Genomic DNA, 15,565 nt, shown 5'->3' with positions numbered 1-15,565 from the left:
TGGCGGGATCGAGGGGCAGCAGGGTTACGAGAGTGACGCCCACCCCGCACAGGTTCCTGTCGATCGTGTCCCCCGAGATCCAGCTCCCTCTGCAGCCTGGGAAGCGCCGGACGCAGTCGCTGAGCGCCCTGCCCAAGGACCGAGACTCCTCCTCCGAGAAGGATGGGCGCAGCCCCAGCAAGGTGAGCGAGACTGGCCCCCCTCCCCGGCCGGGTGCATGGAACAGCCCAGAGAGACCCGCTCCCCCCCCCCCCCGCCCTGTGCATGGAATGGTACAGAGACAAGTGTTCCCCCCCGCAATACTGTGTGCATGGAACAGCCCAGAGAGACCCGCTCCCCCCCCCCCAGCCCTGTGCATGGAATGGTACAGAGACAAGTGTCCCCCGTCCCCCCCCGCAATACTGTGTGCATGGAACAGCCCAGAGAGACCCGCTCCTCCCCAGCCCTGTGCATGGAATGGTACAGAGACAAGTGTTCCCCCCCCTGCAATACTGTGTGCATGGAACAGCCCAGAGAGACCCGCTCCCCCCCCATCCCTGTGCATGGAATGGTACAGAGACAAGTGTTTCCCCCCCCCCCGCAATACTGTGTGCATGGAACAGCCCAGAGAGACCCGCTCCCCCCCCATCCCTGTGCATGGAATGGTACAGAGACAAGTGTTCCCCCCCCCCCCCCGCAATACTGTGTGCATGGAACAGCCCAGAGAGACCCGCTCCCCCCCATCCCTGTGCATGGAATGGTACAGAGACAAGTGTTCCCCCCCCCCGCAATACTGTGAGCATGGAACAGCCCAGAGAGACCCGCTCCCCCCCCCCAGCCCTGTGCATGGAATGGTACAGAGACAAGTGTTCCCCCCCCCCGCAATACTGTGTGCATGGAACAGCCCAGAGAGACCCGCTCCCCCCCCCCCATCCCTGTGCATGGAATGGTACAGAGACAAGTGTTCCCCCCGCAATACTGTGTGCATGGAACAGCCCAGTGTGACCCGCTCCCCCCCCCCCCCCCCCAGCCCTGTGCATGGAATGGTACAGAGAGACTTGCACCTCCCCAAGGCCAAGTGCATTTTCCCCTACGTGGAATGCAGCACAAGAATTCACCCCCCCTTTAATTCCCACATGGAACGTGCCACAAGACCTCATGCGCCCCTCCAGCTGGAATGTTCCATTTTAATTCCCCCTCCATCCCCCAAATGGAATGCTCCACAAGAACTCACCAGCCCCCTTAATCCCCCACATGGAATGTGCCATGAGAACTCACCGCTCCCTTTATTTAATTCATGGAACACTCCATGAGGCCCCCCCCGCGGGAGGAATGTGATTGGCTGCGAGTGTGTTGCTTGTTTGCATACTGACCCCTCCCCTAGATCCCCCCAGCCGCCCAGTAGGAGGGATGTGATTGGCTGTGGGTGCTTTGCTCGTTTGCATACTGACCCCTCCCTGTCGTGCAGCGGGAGAAGGACCATATCCGGCGGCCCATGAACGCCTTCATGATCTTCAGCAAGCGGCACCGGGCGCTGGTGCACCAGCGGCACCCGAACCAGGACAACCGCACCGTCAGCAAGATCCTGGGCGAGTGGTGGTACGCGCTGGGGCCCAAGGAGAAGCAGAAGTACCATGACCTGGCCTTCCAGGTGCGGGCACCGGGGCGGGGGGTCGACGCGGGGGGCGGGGGCCCAGCATTGGGGTCAGCGGGGGGGCGGGGAGGGGGGCATGGGGACACGGTGCTGCGGGGGGTCAACGCGGGGGGCGGGGGCCCAGCAGTGGGGTCAGCGGGGGGGCGGGGAGGGGGGTATGGGGAAACGGTGCTGCGGGGGGGCCTGCGTGGGGGGCGGGGCCCCAGCTTTGGGGTCAGCGGGGGGGCGGGGAGGCGGGTATGGGGACACGGTGCTGCGGGGGGACAGCAAGGGGGGCGGGGGCCCAGCATTGGGTTCAGCGGGGGGGCGGGGAGGGGGCATGGGGACACGGAGCTGCGGGGGGCCCGCGAGGAGGTGGGGGCCCAGCATTGGGGTCAGCGGGGGGGTGGGGAGGGGGGTATGGGGACACGGTGCTGCGGGGGGACAGGGAGGAGGTGGGGGCCCAGCATTGGGGTCAGCAGGGGGGCGGGGAGGGGGCATGGGGACACGGTGCTGCGGGGGGACAGCGAGGAGGTGGGGGCCCAGCATTGGGGTCAGCGGAGGGGCGGGGAGGCGGGTATGGGGACACGGTGCTGTGGGGGGACAGCGAGGAGGTGGGGGCCCAGCATTGGGGTCAGCAGGGGGGCGGGGAGGGGGCATGGGGACGGTGCTGCGGGGGGGACAGCAAGGGGGGGCGGGGGCCCAGCATTGGGGTCAGCGGGGGGGCGGGGAGGGGGGTATGGGGGGACGGTGCTGCGGGGGGACAGCGAGGAGGTGGGGGCCCAGCATTGGGGTCAGCAGGGGGGTGGGGAGGGGGGCATGGGGACACGGTGCTGCGGGGGGACAGCGAGGAGGCGGGGGCCCAGCTTTGGGGTCAGCGGGGGGCATGGGGACACCTTGCTGCAGGTGGGGGGCCAGTGACTCGGGGAGCGGGGGAGTGGGGGATCCGGCGGGCGCCCCCTAACCTGGTCCGTGCGCAGGTGAAGGAGGCGCACTTCAAGGCGCACCCCGACTGGAAGTGGTGTAACAAGGACCGGAAGAAGTCGAGCTCGGACGCCAAGCCCTCGGCGCCGGGGCCTGGCGGGGGCCCGAAGGAGGCGCGGGAGCGCAGCATGTCGGAGACGGGCACGGCCGCTGTGCTGGGAGGTGAGACCCCCCTCCCTTTCCCCCCCCCGGGGCTCCCCCCACAGCCAGCTCAGCCCCTCTCTTCTCCCCCTGTAGCCTCCTCGGAGATCCCAGCGCTGGCGGGGCCAGAGGGCAAGGCAGGGGCCACAGGGCACGTGCCCGGGGAGCGGCTGATCCATGTGCCGGGGGCTGGGGCGCAGCGGCCCCGGGCCTTTTCCCACAGCGGGGTGCACGGGCTGGATGCCGGGGAGCGGGACAGCCAGGCGCTGCAGGAGCTCACGCAGGTACCGGGGGGCTGGGAGTTTGGCGGAGTGGGCGGATGGTGGATTGGGGTCTGGGCGGGTGTATTGGGGAGACTGTGTCTGGGGTGGGGGAATGGGATCCCTGATGGGGCAGAGGTTGGGAGGCCCTGCTGGGAGGAGGGGCAGAGGTCCCAGTCCTCCATCGCTCCCCGCTCCGTTGCAGATGTGTTCCGGCCCGTCGCCCTACCCCGGCGGGAAGGGGCAGTATGGGGGGCCGGGCCCCTCGGGGTCCCCATTCGCAGCACCAGGTGAGGGTCCCCGGCCCCCCCTGCTGCCGCCGGCCCCCCGCACCGCCCGCTCCCAGCGCGTGGCCAGCGAGGACATGACGAGCGACGAGGAGCGCATGGTCATCTGCGAGGAGGAGGGGGACGATGATGTCATCGGTGAGCCTCCCCGAAACCCCCAGCCGTCCCGGCCCCCTCGGAGCCTGCCCCGAGCCCCCGGACTCCCCACTGCCCCCGCCGGGGCCCCGCTGTATGGCCGCACACCCCACACCCGTGTCCTCCCGGGCACAGCTCGGCAGGGAGGGGGTGGATCCGGGCAGTGAGGGGGGCCTTGGGGCGTCACTGACTCTGCCCCCTCCTGCCCCCCAGCGGACGACGGGTTCAACCCGCCCGACATCGACCTGAAGTGCAAGGAGCGGGTGACAGACAGTGAGAGCGAGACCTCCTCGGGCGAGGAGCCTGACGGCAAGGTGGGGGCTGGGGAGCAGAGGGAGTTGGGGGGATTGATGGGGGGGGCAGGGAGGGGCTGTGGGGCTGTGTGGGGGGCAGGGAGGGGCTGTGGGGCTGTGTGGGGGTTGATGGGGGCTGTGGGGGGGCAGGGCGGGGCTGTGGGGCTGTGGGGGGGCAGGGAGGGGCTGTGGGGCTGTGTGGGGGGCAGGGAGGGGCTGTGGGGCTGTGTGGGGGTTGATGGGGGCAGGGAGGGGCTGGGAGGGGCAGGGGGGGTTGATGGGGGACGGGGGGGCTGTGGGGCTGTGTGGGGGTTGATGGGGGCAGGGAGGGGCTGAGTGGGGGTTGATGGGGGGCAGGGGGGTTGATGGGGGACGGGGGGGGCTGTGGGGGTCAGTACCTAACCTCCCCCCGTGTCTCTCTCTGCCCCCAGGGCTTCGGGCGGAAGCTCTTCTCCCCGGTGATCCGCTCCCCGCCGCTGCCCCCCTCCTCGGGCGCCTTCGTTCCCTGCCGCCCACCAGCCCCCCCTGAGCTAGACCTGCCCCCCGGCCCCGACCAGCCCCCCCCGGCCCAGCCCTACAGCCCCTTCCCGCTGGCGCTCGGCCCTTTCAAGGCCCAGGACTCACGGGGGCCCCGGCCCCCTGCCCCCACCCCTGCCAAGCTGGCCCCCGCCTACCGCCGGAAGCAGGCGGACGGCGCCGGGGGGGCCGAGCCGGGCGCTGCCGGGCCCTCGGTCATCTCCTCCCCCGGGGGGGTGCTGCAGGCGCTGGTGCTGCCGGAGCCGGGGCGCCTGGCCCCCGGCACCGTGCTGGTGCCCGCCCCCTCGCTCAGCGGCTGCGGGGGGGCGCCGGGCCTGGCGCGCGCCGCCTCCACCGTGGTCACCAACGTGGTGAAGCCGGTCAGCAGCACCCCCGTGCCCATCGCCAGCAAGCCCTTCCCCCGGGGCGCGGGCGAGGGCGGGCCCCTGCTCAGCCCCCTGGCCCCGGAGCCGGCCCCGCCGCCCCTGGCCGTGCTGGGGGGGGCCAAGCCGGAGGCCGTGCCCGTGGGGCGCATCGGCCTGCTCTACGCCGACAAGAAGCCCCCGCCCCCCGCCAGCCAGGCCCCCTCCCCCCACCTGGTGCTCGGGCCGATGGGCAAGGCCCCGGCGGCCCCGGGAAACGTGGTGACCAACGTGCTGGTGGGGCAGGCGGGGGGCGCGGCGGCCGGGCCGGCCCCCGTGACCGTGCTGCCGCCACAGCCCTCGGTGCAGTTCATTACCCAGAACCCCCCGGGGGCCGGCCCCAACGGGCCGGTGCCCCTGGGCATCCTGCAGCCCCAGGGCCTCCTGTCGGGGGCGCCAGGCAAGGCAGGGGGCATCACCCAGGTGCAGTACATCCTGCCCACCCTGCCCCAGCAGCTGCAGGTGGCCGGGGGCAAGGGGGCAGGGGCCGGAGCCGCCAGCATCCACTTCACCCTGCCCCCCACCAGCAGCAAGGTCCTCGCCGCCGCGCCCCACGGCCTGCCCATCCTCCAGCCCGGGCCCGGCAGCGCCAGCACCGCCGTCACCGTCGTCTCCACCGCGCCCAAAGGTGAGGGGGGCGCCCGGGGCAGGGGCCTGGCTGGCTCGGGGGGAGGGGATGGCTGGTGCGTGGGGTGGGGCAGGGACCCCCCCCCGCCCTGATGCGCCCCTGTTTCCCCCCAGCCCAGTCGGTGTCTCCGGTGCAGGCCCCGGGCCCCGGAGGCTCGGCCCACCTGGTGCAGGGGAAGGTGCTGGTGCCCGTGGCAGCCCCCCAGGTGACGGTGCGGCCCGGGGGTGGGGCCGGCCCGATGGCCCAGGTGGCGCCGCCCTTCCCGGTGCCCCTGCAGAACGGATCCCAGCCCGCCAGCAAGGTGAGTGTGTGTCTGTGCTGGGGGGGGGGGGCGGCTTGGGGGTCCCTCTAACCCCCCTGCTCTGCCCCCCAGATCATCCAGCTGACGCCGCTGCCCTCCACTCCGAACAGCGCTGCCCTGGCGCCCCCCCTGAGCCCCGCCACGGCCCTCGTGGGACCCCCCAGCCAAGCCCAGAAGGTGCTGCTGCCCTCCTCCTCCACCAGGTAGGGACCGGGGCAGTGGGGGGGCAGGGCTCCGTGTCCCCCCCGCCTGCCAGTAACGCTCCCCCCTCTCTGCCCAGGATCACCTATGTGCAGTCCACAGGCGGGCACCAGCTGACCCTGGGCACCTCGGCCTCCCCCTCGCAGCCTGGCGCCGCCCCCGCCGCCACCTATGTGCAGGCCCCTGTGGGGCCGGCCCCCATGGCCCTGGGCTTCACGGCCATCGGGCCCAGCGGGCCGGCCATTGTGCAGCCGCTGCTCTCAGGTAAGGGTGGGGCTGTGAATGGCGGGGGGGGGCGATACATTCAATCCAGACCCCTGCTCCCCCCGGGTTTGGTGGGGCTGGCGCTGGTGTGTCGGTACCAGGGAGGGGCAGATAGTTGGGTTGGGTAAATGGTGGGGGGGTGGACAGGGGCTGGGACTGGGTTGGGTGACCTGTGTGGGGCTGGTTTGGGGGTACCAGGGGGCACAGGGGCTGGCAGCAGGTGGTGGCAGGGGGCTGGGTCAGGGCTGCAGCCGGGGGGCTGGTGCCAGACGGGAGCAGGGTTTGGGGTGTGGGGCGGGAATGGTGCTGGATGGGGGCGGGGGGCTGGGTTGGGGGTGTGGGGCGGGAATGGTGCTGGATGGGGGCGGGGGGCTGGGTTGGGGGGGATGGCGCTGGATGGGGGCAGGGGGCTGGGTTGGGGGTGTTGGGAGGGATGGTGCTGGATAGGGGCGGGGGGCTGGGTTGGGGGTGTGGGGCGGGAATGGTGCTGGATGGGGGCGGGGGGCTGGGTTGGGGGGGATGGTGCTGGGAGGGTGGCGGGGGGCTGGGTTGGGGGTGTTGGGGGGATGGTGCTGGATGGGGGCGGTGGGCTGGGTTGGGGGGGTTGGGGGGAGGGTGCTGGATGGGGGGGGTGGGGTGGGGGGGATGGTGCTGGATGGGGGCGGGGGGCTGGGTTGGGGGGGTTGGGGGGATGGTGCTGGATGGGGGCGATGGTGCTGGGTTGGGGGCGATGGTGCTGGATGGGGGCGGGGGGCTGGGTTGGGGGGGATGGCGCTGGAGGGGGGCGGGGGGCTGGGTAGGGGGGGATGGCGCTGGATGGGGGCGGGGGGCGGGGTGGGGGGTGGTGGGGGGTTGGTGCTGGATGGGGGCGGGGGGCTGGGTTGGGGGTGTTGGGGGGATGGCGCTGGATGGGGGCGGGGGGCTGGGTTGGGGGTGTTGGGGGGGTGGCGCTGGATGGGGGGGGGGGCTGGGTTGGGGGTGTTGGGGGGCTGGTGCTGGATGGGGGGGATGGTGCTGGATGGGGGGGGGGCTGGTGCTGGATGGGGGCGGGGGGCTCGGTTGGGGGGGATGGTGCTGGATGGGGGCGGGGGGCTGGGTTGGGGGTGTTGGGGGGGATGGTGCTGGATGGGGGCGGGGGGCTGGGTTGGGGGTGTTGGGGGGGATGGTGCTGGATGGGGGCGGGGGGCTGGGTTGGGGGGGTTGGGGGGATGGTGCTGGATGGGGGGATGGTGCTGTAAGGGGGCGGGGGGCTGGGTTGGGGGGGATGGTGCTGGATGGGGGCGGGGGGCTGGTGCTGGATGGGGGGGATGGTGCTGGATGGGGGCGGGGGGCTCGGGTGGGGGTGTTGGGGGGGATGGTGCTGGATGGGGGCGGGGGGCTGGGTTGGGGGGATGGTGCTGGATGGGGGGATGGTGCTGGATGGGGGCGGGGGGCTGGGTTGGGGGTGTTGGGGGGATGGTGCTGGACGGGGGCGGGGGGCTGGGTGGGGGGGGATGGTGCTGGATGGGGGCGGGGGGCTGGGTTGGGGGTGTTGGGGGGATGGTGCTGGATGGGGGCGGGGGGCTGGGTTGGGGGTGTTGGGGGGATGGTGCTGGATGGGGGCGGGGGGCTGGAAGGGGGTGATGGCGCGGGAAGGGGGCTCTCGGCAGGGTTGGGGGGGATGGCGCTGGATGGGGGCAGGGGGCTGGGTTGGGGGTGTTGGGAGGGATGGTGCTGGATAGGGGCGGGGGGCTGGGTTGGGGGTGTGGGGCGGGAATGGTGCTGGATGGGGGCGGGGGGCTGGGTTGGGGGGGATGGTGCTGGGAGGGTGGCGGGGGGCTGGGTTGGGGGTGTTGGGGGGATGGTGCTGGATGGGGGCGGGGGGCTGGGTTGGGGGTGTTGGGGGGCTGGTGCTGGATGGGGGGGCGGGGTAGGGCGGGATGGTGCGGGATGGGGGCGGGGGGCTGGGTTGGGGGGGATGGCGCTGGATGGGGGCGGGGGGCTGGGTTGGGGGGGATGGTGCTGGATGGGGGCGGGGGGCTGGGTTGGGGGTGTTGGGGGGATGGTGCTGGATGGGGGGGCTGGGTTGGGGGGGATGGTGCTGGATGGGGGCGGGGGGCTGGGTTGGGGGGGTTGGGGGGATGGTGCTGGATGGGGGCGATGGTGCTGGATGGGGGCGATGGTGCTGGGTTGGGGGCGATGTAGCAGTATGGGCGCGCGGGGCTGGGTTGGGGGGGATGGCGCTCGATGGGGGCGGGGGGCTGGGTTGGGGGGGATGGCGCTGGATGGGGGCGGGGGGCTGGGTTGGGGGTGTTGGGGGGATGGTGCTGGATGGGGGCGGGGGGCTGGGTTGGGGGTGTTGGGGGGATGGCGCTGGATGGGGGCGGGGGGCTGGGTTGGGGGTGTTGGGGGGGTGGCGCTGGATGGGGGCGGGGGGCTGGGTTGGGGGAGTTGGGGGGCTGGTGCTGGATGGGGGGGAGGGTGCTGGATGGGGGCGGGGGGCTGGTGCTGGATGGGGGCGGGGGGCTCGGTTGGGGGGGATGGTGCTGGATGGGGGCGGGGGGCTGGGTGGGGGGTGTTGGGGGGGATGGTGCTGGATGGGGGCGGGGGGCTGGGTTGGGGGTGTTGGGGGGTATGGTGCTGGATGGGGGCGGGGGGCTGGGTTGGGGGGGTTGGGGGGATGGTGCTGGATGGGGGGATGGTGCTGGATGGGGGCGGGGGGCTGGGGTGGGGGGGATGGTGCTGGATGGGGGCGGGGGGCTGGTGCTGGATGGGGGGGATGGTGCTGGATGGGGGCGGGGGGCTCGGTTGGGGGTGTTGGGGGGGATGGTGCTGGATGGGGGCGGGGGGCTGGGTTGGGGGGGTTGGGGGGATGGTGCTGGATGGGGGGATGGTGCTGGACGGGGGCGGGGGGCTGGATTGGGGGTGTTGGGGGGATGGTGCTGGATGGGGGCGGGGGGCTGGATGGGGGTGTTGGCGCTGGATGGGGCGGGGGGCTGGGTTGGGGGTGTTGGGGGGTTGGTGGTGGAGGGGGGCGGGGGGCTGGGTGGGGGGGTTGGCGCTGGATGGGGGCGGGGGGCTGGGTTGGGGGGGATGGCGCTGGATGGGGGCGGGGGGCTGGGTTGGGGGGGATGGCGCTGGATGGGGGCGGGGGGCTGGATGGGGGTGTTGGCGCTGGATGGGGGCGGGGGGCTGGGTTGGGGGGGATGGCGCTGGATGGGGGCGGGGGGCTGGGTTGGGGGGGTGGTGCTGGATGGGGGTGGGGGGATGGGTTGGGGGGATGACGCTGGATGGGGGCGGGGGGCTGGGTTGGGGGGTGGCGCTGGACGGGGTCCAGGGCGGGTCCGTCCATCTCACCCTTGGCGTTTCTCTCCCCAGGGCAGAGCCCCCTGCTGGCCCCGGGGCAGGTGGGGGTTTCCCCGCTGCCCAGCCCCCAGCTGCCCCCCTCCTGCAGCGGCCCGGTGATCACGGCCATCTACCCCGGCCCCCCGAGTGCCGGCCCCATCCCATCACCCGCCCACGGTCTCGTCTACAGCGTGGCCAGCCCCGTCCCTGCCCCCATCCTGCCCAAGGGGAGCAGTGCCGGCAGCCAGGGCACAATGGGGCCTGGACCCATGGGTATGAATGGGGCGGGGCTGGGCGGGGCCCCACCCACAGGGCCACAGAATGGGGGCGGGGCTATGGAACAGGGGGCGGGGCTGGGCAGGGCCCCACCCACAGGGCCACAGAATGGGGGCGGGGCTATGGAACAGGGGGCGGGGCTGGTCTGTAACCACAGAATGTGGGTGGGACATAGAACAGGAGGCGAGTTTGGCAGGTCCCCAACCACATGGCTGTGGAATGGGGGGCGGGGCTATGGAATGGGGGGCGGGGCTTTGGAATGGGGGGCGGGGCTGAGCTGGGCAGATTCTTATGGGTATGGGCTGGGGGCAGAGTTATGGGGTGGGAGTGGGGTAGGCTCCACCCTCATGGGTATGGAACGGGAGCTGAGCTTTGGGGGGGGGGTGAATGGGAGGTCCTGTGGCCCCCCGGTCCCCCATCACTCTCTCTCTCTCCCCCCCCACCCCACAGGGCCCCTCGCCTTCCCCCCAGCGCCTGCCCGGTCCCTGCGCCCCCCGCCGAAGCCCCCCCAGAAGGTGAAGGCCGCCATCGCCAGCATCCCTGTGGGCTCCTACGAGTCGGCCCCGCCCCCCGGCCCCGCCCGGCCTCTGGGGGGGCAGCAGATGGAGCCCGGGGGGCCCCCCCGCGTCCCCCGGGAGCTGGAGAGCCCCAGGGAGCCTCCGGAGCCACCTGCCCCCTCCTCCCCGCCCCAGCCCCCCCAGCCCGGGCCAGCTCCAGAGCCGGAGAGCTGGGATGGGCGCCCCCCCTCGCCCGTGCCCCCCCAGCACCCAGCGCCTGAGGCTGAGAGCGGTGAGGGCTGGAGCCAGCGGGAGGCAGCGCCAGGGCCCAGTGAGGAACGAACACCCAGAGAGCCGGCGAGCGCCCCCGGAGCTGCCCTGGGGGACAAGGGGCCCGAGACGGTGAGCGACCCCCCCACATCCCCCTGCCCCCACCCCCACCCCCCCACTGCCCCCTGGGGGGCAAGGGCCCGAGACGGTGAGCGACCCCCCCATCATCCCCCTGCCCCCCCCACCCACTGCCCCCTGGGGGACAAGGGCCCCGAGACGGTGAGTGACCCCCCCATCCCCCTGCCCCCCCCACTGCCCCCTGGGGGACAAGGGGCCTGAGACGGTGAGCGACCCCCCCATCTTCCCCCTGCCCCCCCCCCCCCCTGCCCCCTGGGGGACAAGGGGCCTGAGACGGTGAGTGACCCGCCCCATCCCCCTGCCCCCCCCACCCACTGCCCCCTGGGGGACAAGGGCCTGAGACGGTGAGTGACCCCCCCCATCCCCCTGCCCCCCCCACTGCCCCCTGGGGGGAAGGGCCCCGAGTTGGTGAGTGACCCCCCCCATCCCCTCCTGTCCCCCATTACTCCCTGATCTCCCCCGAACCACCCCTCCCTCAAGGCCATTCCTGCCCCTGGTGCTAACGCTTCTGTCCCCCGCAGACCCCCCGGGGGCCCGTCTCTCCCGACTGGAGGGTCCCGGGTCCTGAGAGCCGCCCTGAAGCCCCAGCCCCCGCTGCCGGCCCCTCGTCGTCCTCTGCGCTCAGCCCCGCCCCCGCTGGCTCTGGGGAGGGGTCCCGGGGGGCAGGTCCCACCCCCGGGGCGGCCGAGGGCCCCGAGCGCAAGGAGGGGGCGGGCGGCAAGAAGGTGAAGGTCCGGCCCCCACCGCTGAAGAAAACCTTCGACTCGGTGGACAAGTGAGTGACGTGGGGGTCGGGGGTCACTTGGGGTCAGGGGTCACATGGCCTAGGAGTCAAGGCCGGGGTCAGGGGACTCTCGCTCCTGGGGTCAGGCTGGGGGGAGAGGAGGGAACCCCGGCGTCCGGGAGAGCCGGTGCGTGACGCGCCCCGCCCCTCCCCCAGCAGGGTTCTGTCCGAGGTGGATTTCGAGGAGCGATTCGCCGAGCTGCCCGAGTTCAAGCCCGAGGAGGTTCTGCCCTCGCCCACGCTGCAGTCGCTGGCCACGTCGCCCCGCGCCATCCTGGGCAGCTACCGCAAGAAACGCAAGAACTCCACCGGTGCGGGGGGCGGGAGTGAGGGGCACCGGGGGGCGGGAGTGAGGGGCACCGGGGGCAGCGGGGCGGGAGTGAGGGGCGCGGGGGGGGCGGGGGCAGCGGGCGGGGCGGCGGGGGAGTGAGGGGCACTGGCGTGCGGGGGGCTGAGGGGCGGGAGTGAGGGGCGCGTGGGGGGCGGGGGCAGCGGGGGGGGCGGGTGGGGAGTGAGGGGCACCGGCGCACGGTGGGCTGAGGGGCGGGAGTGAGGGGCACCCGGGGGGCGGGAGTGAGGGGCACGGGGAGGCTGGGGCACCGGGGGGTGGTGGGGTGGGAGTGAGGGGCACTGGTGGGCGGGGGGCTGAGGGGCGGGAGTGAGGGGCACCGGGGGCAGCGGGGCGGGAGTGAGGGGCACTGGGGGGTCGGCGGGTCGGCAGTGAGGGGCAGCGGGGGGCTGGGGCAGCGGGGGGTGGCGGGGCGGGAGTGAGGGGCAGCGGGGGGTGGCAGGGCGGGAGTGAGGGGCCCCAGCAGGCTCGGGGGGGCAGAGGCCCCAGGCAGGAGGGGATGGGAGACTCATTAACCCTTCGGCCTCCCCCAGACCTGGACTCCTCCACCGAGGACCCCGTCTCGCCCAAGCGGAAGATGCGGCGCCGCTCGAGCTGCAGCTCGGAGCCCAACACGCCCAAGAGCGCCAAGTGCGAGGGCGACATCTTCACCTTCGACAAGACAGGTGAGGCCTGGGGGCGGGGCCCGGCCGGGGGGCAGAGCTGGAATGATGGGGCGGGGCTGGGGTGTGGCCTGGGGGAAGGGGTGGGGCAGCAGGAAGGGGCGGGGCTCACCCTGGGGTGGGGGTGCCAGGAAGGGGCGGGGCAGCAGGAAGGGGCGGGGCTCCCTGGGGCAGGGCAGCAGGAAGGGGCGGGGCTCACCCTGGGGCGGGGTGCCAGGAAGGGGCGGGGCTCACCCTGCGGCGGGAAGGGGCGTTGCCAGCAGGAAGGGGCGGGGCAGAGGCTCATGGCCCCTCCCCCCCAGGCGCGGAGGCGGAGGATGTGCTGGGGGAGCTGGAGTACGAGAAGGTCCCGTATTCGTCGCTGCGCCGGACCCTGGACCAGAGGCGGGCGCTGGTCATGCAGCTCTTCCAGGACCACGGCTTCTTCCCCTCAGGTCAGTGCTGCCGGGGCCACTGCCAGGGGGCGCTGTGCTGTGGGAGTGGGGCCAGGGGCTCCCTAGGGGGCCCTGTGGGGCAGGGAGCGGGGCCAGGGGCTCCCTAGGGGGCACTGTGGGGCAGGGAGTGGGGCCAGGGGCTCCCTAGGGGGCCCCGTGGGGCAGGGAGAGGGGCCAGGGGCCCCGTGGGGGGCACTGTGGGGCAGGGAGTGGGGCGACGGGCTCCCTAGGGGGCACTGTGGGGCAGGGAGCGGGGCCAGGGGCTCCGTAGGGGGCACCGTGGGGCAGGGAGCGGGGCGACGGACTCCCTAGGGGGCACTGTGGGGCAGGGAGCGGGGCCGGGGGCTCCGTAGGGGGCACCGTGGGACAGGGAGCGGGGCGACGGGCTTCCTAGGGGGCACTGTGGGGCAGGGAGGGGGGCCGGGGGCTCCCTAGGGGGCTCCGTGGGGCAGGGAGCGGGGCCGGGGGCTCCGTAGGGGGCACCGTGGGGCAGGGAGCGGGGCCGGGGGCTCCGTAGGGGGCACCGTGGGGCAGGGAGCGGGGCCGGGGGCTCCGTAGGGGGCACTGTGGGGCAGGGAGCGGGGCGAGGGGCTCCCTAGGGGGCACGGTGGGGCAGGGAGCGGGGCCGGGGGCTCCGTAGGGGGCACAGTGGGGCAGGGAGCAGGGCGAGGGGCTCCGTAGGGGGCACCGTGGGGCAGGGAGCAGGGCGAGGGGCTCCGTAGGGGGCACCGTGGGGCAGGGAGCGGGGCGAGGGGCTCCCTAGGGGGCACCGTGGGGCAGGGAGCAGGGCCGGGGGCTCCCTAGGGGGCACCGTGGGGCAGGGAGCGGGGCCGGGGGCTCCGTAGGGAGTGCCATAGGGTATCTCCTGGTGTAATGTAGGAACAATTGTGGGCTCCAGGAGTGGGGCAGGACCCCGTGTCCCGGCTAGTTCCAGCCCCGGCAATTCTGTAGCCCAGCGCTGTGGGACGCAGGTATCTCCTTCGTGTCCTGTACCAAACTGCTCTGTGGCCCCACCTTGGCCACCCCCCAGCGCGCGCTGGCGAAGGGTCCCCACCGAACTGGCCCCCGCCCCACAGGGGCCACATCTCTGTGCCGGCGAGGGGTCCCCCTGGAACCGGCCTCTGCCCTACAGGAGCCGCGTCCCGGCGCCGGCGAGGGGTCCCCGTGGAACCGGCCTCCGCCCCACAGGGGCCACGTCCCGGCGCCGGCGAGGGGTCCCTGTGGAACCGGCCTCCGCTCCACAGGAGCCGCGTCCCGGCGCCGGCGAGGGGTCCCCGTGGAACCGGCCTCCGCCCCACAGGGGCCGCGTCCCGGCGCCGGCGAGGGGTCCCCCTGGAACCGGCTTCTGCCCCACAGGGGCCGCGTCCCGGCGCCGGCGAGGGGTCCCCGTGGAACCGGCCTCCGCCCCACAGGGGCCGCGTCCCGGCGCCGGCGAGGGGTCCCCGTGGAACCGGCCTCCGCTCCACAGGGGCCGCGTCCCAGCGCCGGCGAGGGGTCCCCCTGGAACCTGGCCCCACGTCACTGACGTGATGTCTCGTCTCCCGCAGCCCAGGCCACGGCCGCGTTCCAGGCCCGCTACTCCGACATCTTCCCCACCAAGGTCTGCCTGCAGCTGAAGATCCGCGAGGTGCGGCAGAAAATCATGCAGGCGGCCACCCCCACAGAGCAGGCGCCCAGCACACCCGAGCCGGGGGGCCCGGGCAGTGGAGGTGCCGCGGAGGGGCAGCCCCCGGAGCCTGCGCCCCCCCAGGACTCGGACCCAGGGGCGGAGGCTGGTGGCAGCACCAGCTGGGACAATAGCCAGACGTCTCCCCCGGGGGGCGCCACAGGCAGCAGCAGATGAAGGGCCTTGAGCGGCACGGCTGGAAGCAAAGCATTCTGGGAGCTTCGCCCGCCTTCCTGCTACACCCCGGCCTGACTGGCTCCCCCGGGATGGTCCACTCCGCCATGGACTGCAGCGCCCCCCTGCAAGGATGGTCTGCTCCGCCACGGGCACCAGCGCCTGCCTCCCACAGCCAGGATGGTCTGCTCCGCCATGGGCACCAGCGCCATGGGCACCAGCGCCTGCCCCCCGCAGCCAGGATGGTCTGCTCCACCATGGGCACCAGCGCCTGCCCCCCGCAGCCAGGATGGTCTGCTCCGCCATGGGCACCAGCGCCTGCCCCCCGCAGCCAGGATGGTCTGCTCCACCATGGGCACCAGCGCCTGCCCCCCGCAGCCAGGATGGTCTGCTCCACCATGGGCACCAGCGCCATGGGCACCAGCGCCTGTCCCCCCCCCTCCCGGCCAGGGTGGTCTGCTCTGCCACGGGCACCAGCTCCGGCCCCCCCCCCCAGCCAGGATGGTCTGCTCCGCCATGGGCATCAGCATCTGCCTCCCCCAGCCAGGATGGTCTGCTCCGCCACGGGTACCAGCACCTGCACCCCGCCACCCCCTCAGCCAGGATGGTCTGCTCCACCATGGGCACCAGCGCCTGCCCCCCACAGGCGCGATGGTCTGCTCCACCACGGATGCCAGCGCCTCCCCCCCCGAAGCCGGGATGGTCTGCTCCACCACAGGTGCTCCTGCCTCCCCCCCCTGCCCCCAGCTAGGATGGTCTGCTCTGCTATGCCAGTGGCTCCCCCCCATCCCCATGGTGGCACCCAGACCCACCCATTGCAGGCTACTGGCCCCGCCTCTGTCACCGTGGGAACTGCGGGGGGGACATGGACACCTGGAAAGTGACGACTTTTAATAATGTTAAATATTTTGAGACCTGATGTGCTCCTGGTTTGTGTCAGCCTCTGC

At 73.4% G+C, this 15,565-nt stretch overlaps 1 protein-coding gene across 3 annotated transcripts in view; it reads left to right on the top strand.

The window, feature by feature from the left end:
• LOC123351591 (protein capicua homolog) overlaps positions 1-15,530 on the top strand; it is a 29,425-nt gene extending 13,895 nt beyond the window's left edge. For 2 of the 3 annotated variants that reach the window (XM_044991047.1, XM_044991046.1), the window contains exons 5-21: positions 53-182; positions 1,448-1,630; positions 2,593-2,758; positions 2,834-3,021; positions 3,203-3,422; positions 3,633-3,733; positions 4,144-5,278; positions 5,392-5,579; positions 5,652-5,782; positions 5,860-6,044; positions 9,402-9,641; positions 10,095-10,543; positions 11,071-11,324; positions 11,490-11,644; positions 12,216-12,347; positions 12,647-12,778; positions 14,326-15,530. In XM_044991047.1, the coding sequence (XP_044846982.1) occupies positions 53-182; positions 1,448-1,630; positions 2,593-2,758; positions 2,834-3,021; positions 3,203-3,422; positions 3,633-3,733; positions 4,144-5,278; positions 5,392-5,579; positions 5,652-5,782; positions 5,860-6,044; positions 9,402-9,641; positions 10,095-10,543; positions 11,071-11,324; positions 11,490-11,644; positions 12,216-12,347; positions 12,647-12,778; positions 14,326-14,621 (4,285 nt within the window). In that variant the 3' untranslated portion in view covers positions 14,622-15,530. The remainder of the gene's footprint in view (positions 1-52; positions 183-1,447; positions 1,631-2,592; positions 2,759-2,833; positions 3,022-3,202; positions 3,423-3,632; positions 3,734-4,143; positions 5,279-5,391; positions 5,580-5,651; positions 5,783-5,859; positions 6,045-9,401; positions 9,642-10,094; positions 10,544-11,070; positions 11,325-11,489; positions 11,645-12,215; positions 12,348-12,646; positions 12,779-14,325) is intronic. The other variant, XM_044991048.1, reaches the window with a different exon arrangement.
• Positions 15,531-15,565: the final 35 nt, after the last annotated feature.

This window comes from Mauremys mutica, chromosome 17, assembly GCF_020497125.1.
Source record: "Mauremys mutica isolate MM-2020 ecotype Southern chromosome 17, ASM2049712v1, whole genome shotgun sequence".
In the NCBI taxonomy this organism is placed as follows: domain Eukaryota; kingdom Metazoa; phylum Chordata; order Testudines; family Geoemydidae; genus Mauremys; species Mauremys mutica.
The sequence above is the reverse complement of the archived record's forward strand: the minus strand, read 5'-3'. Positions and strand labels throughout refer to the sequence as shown.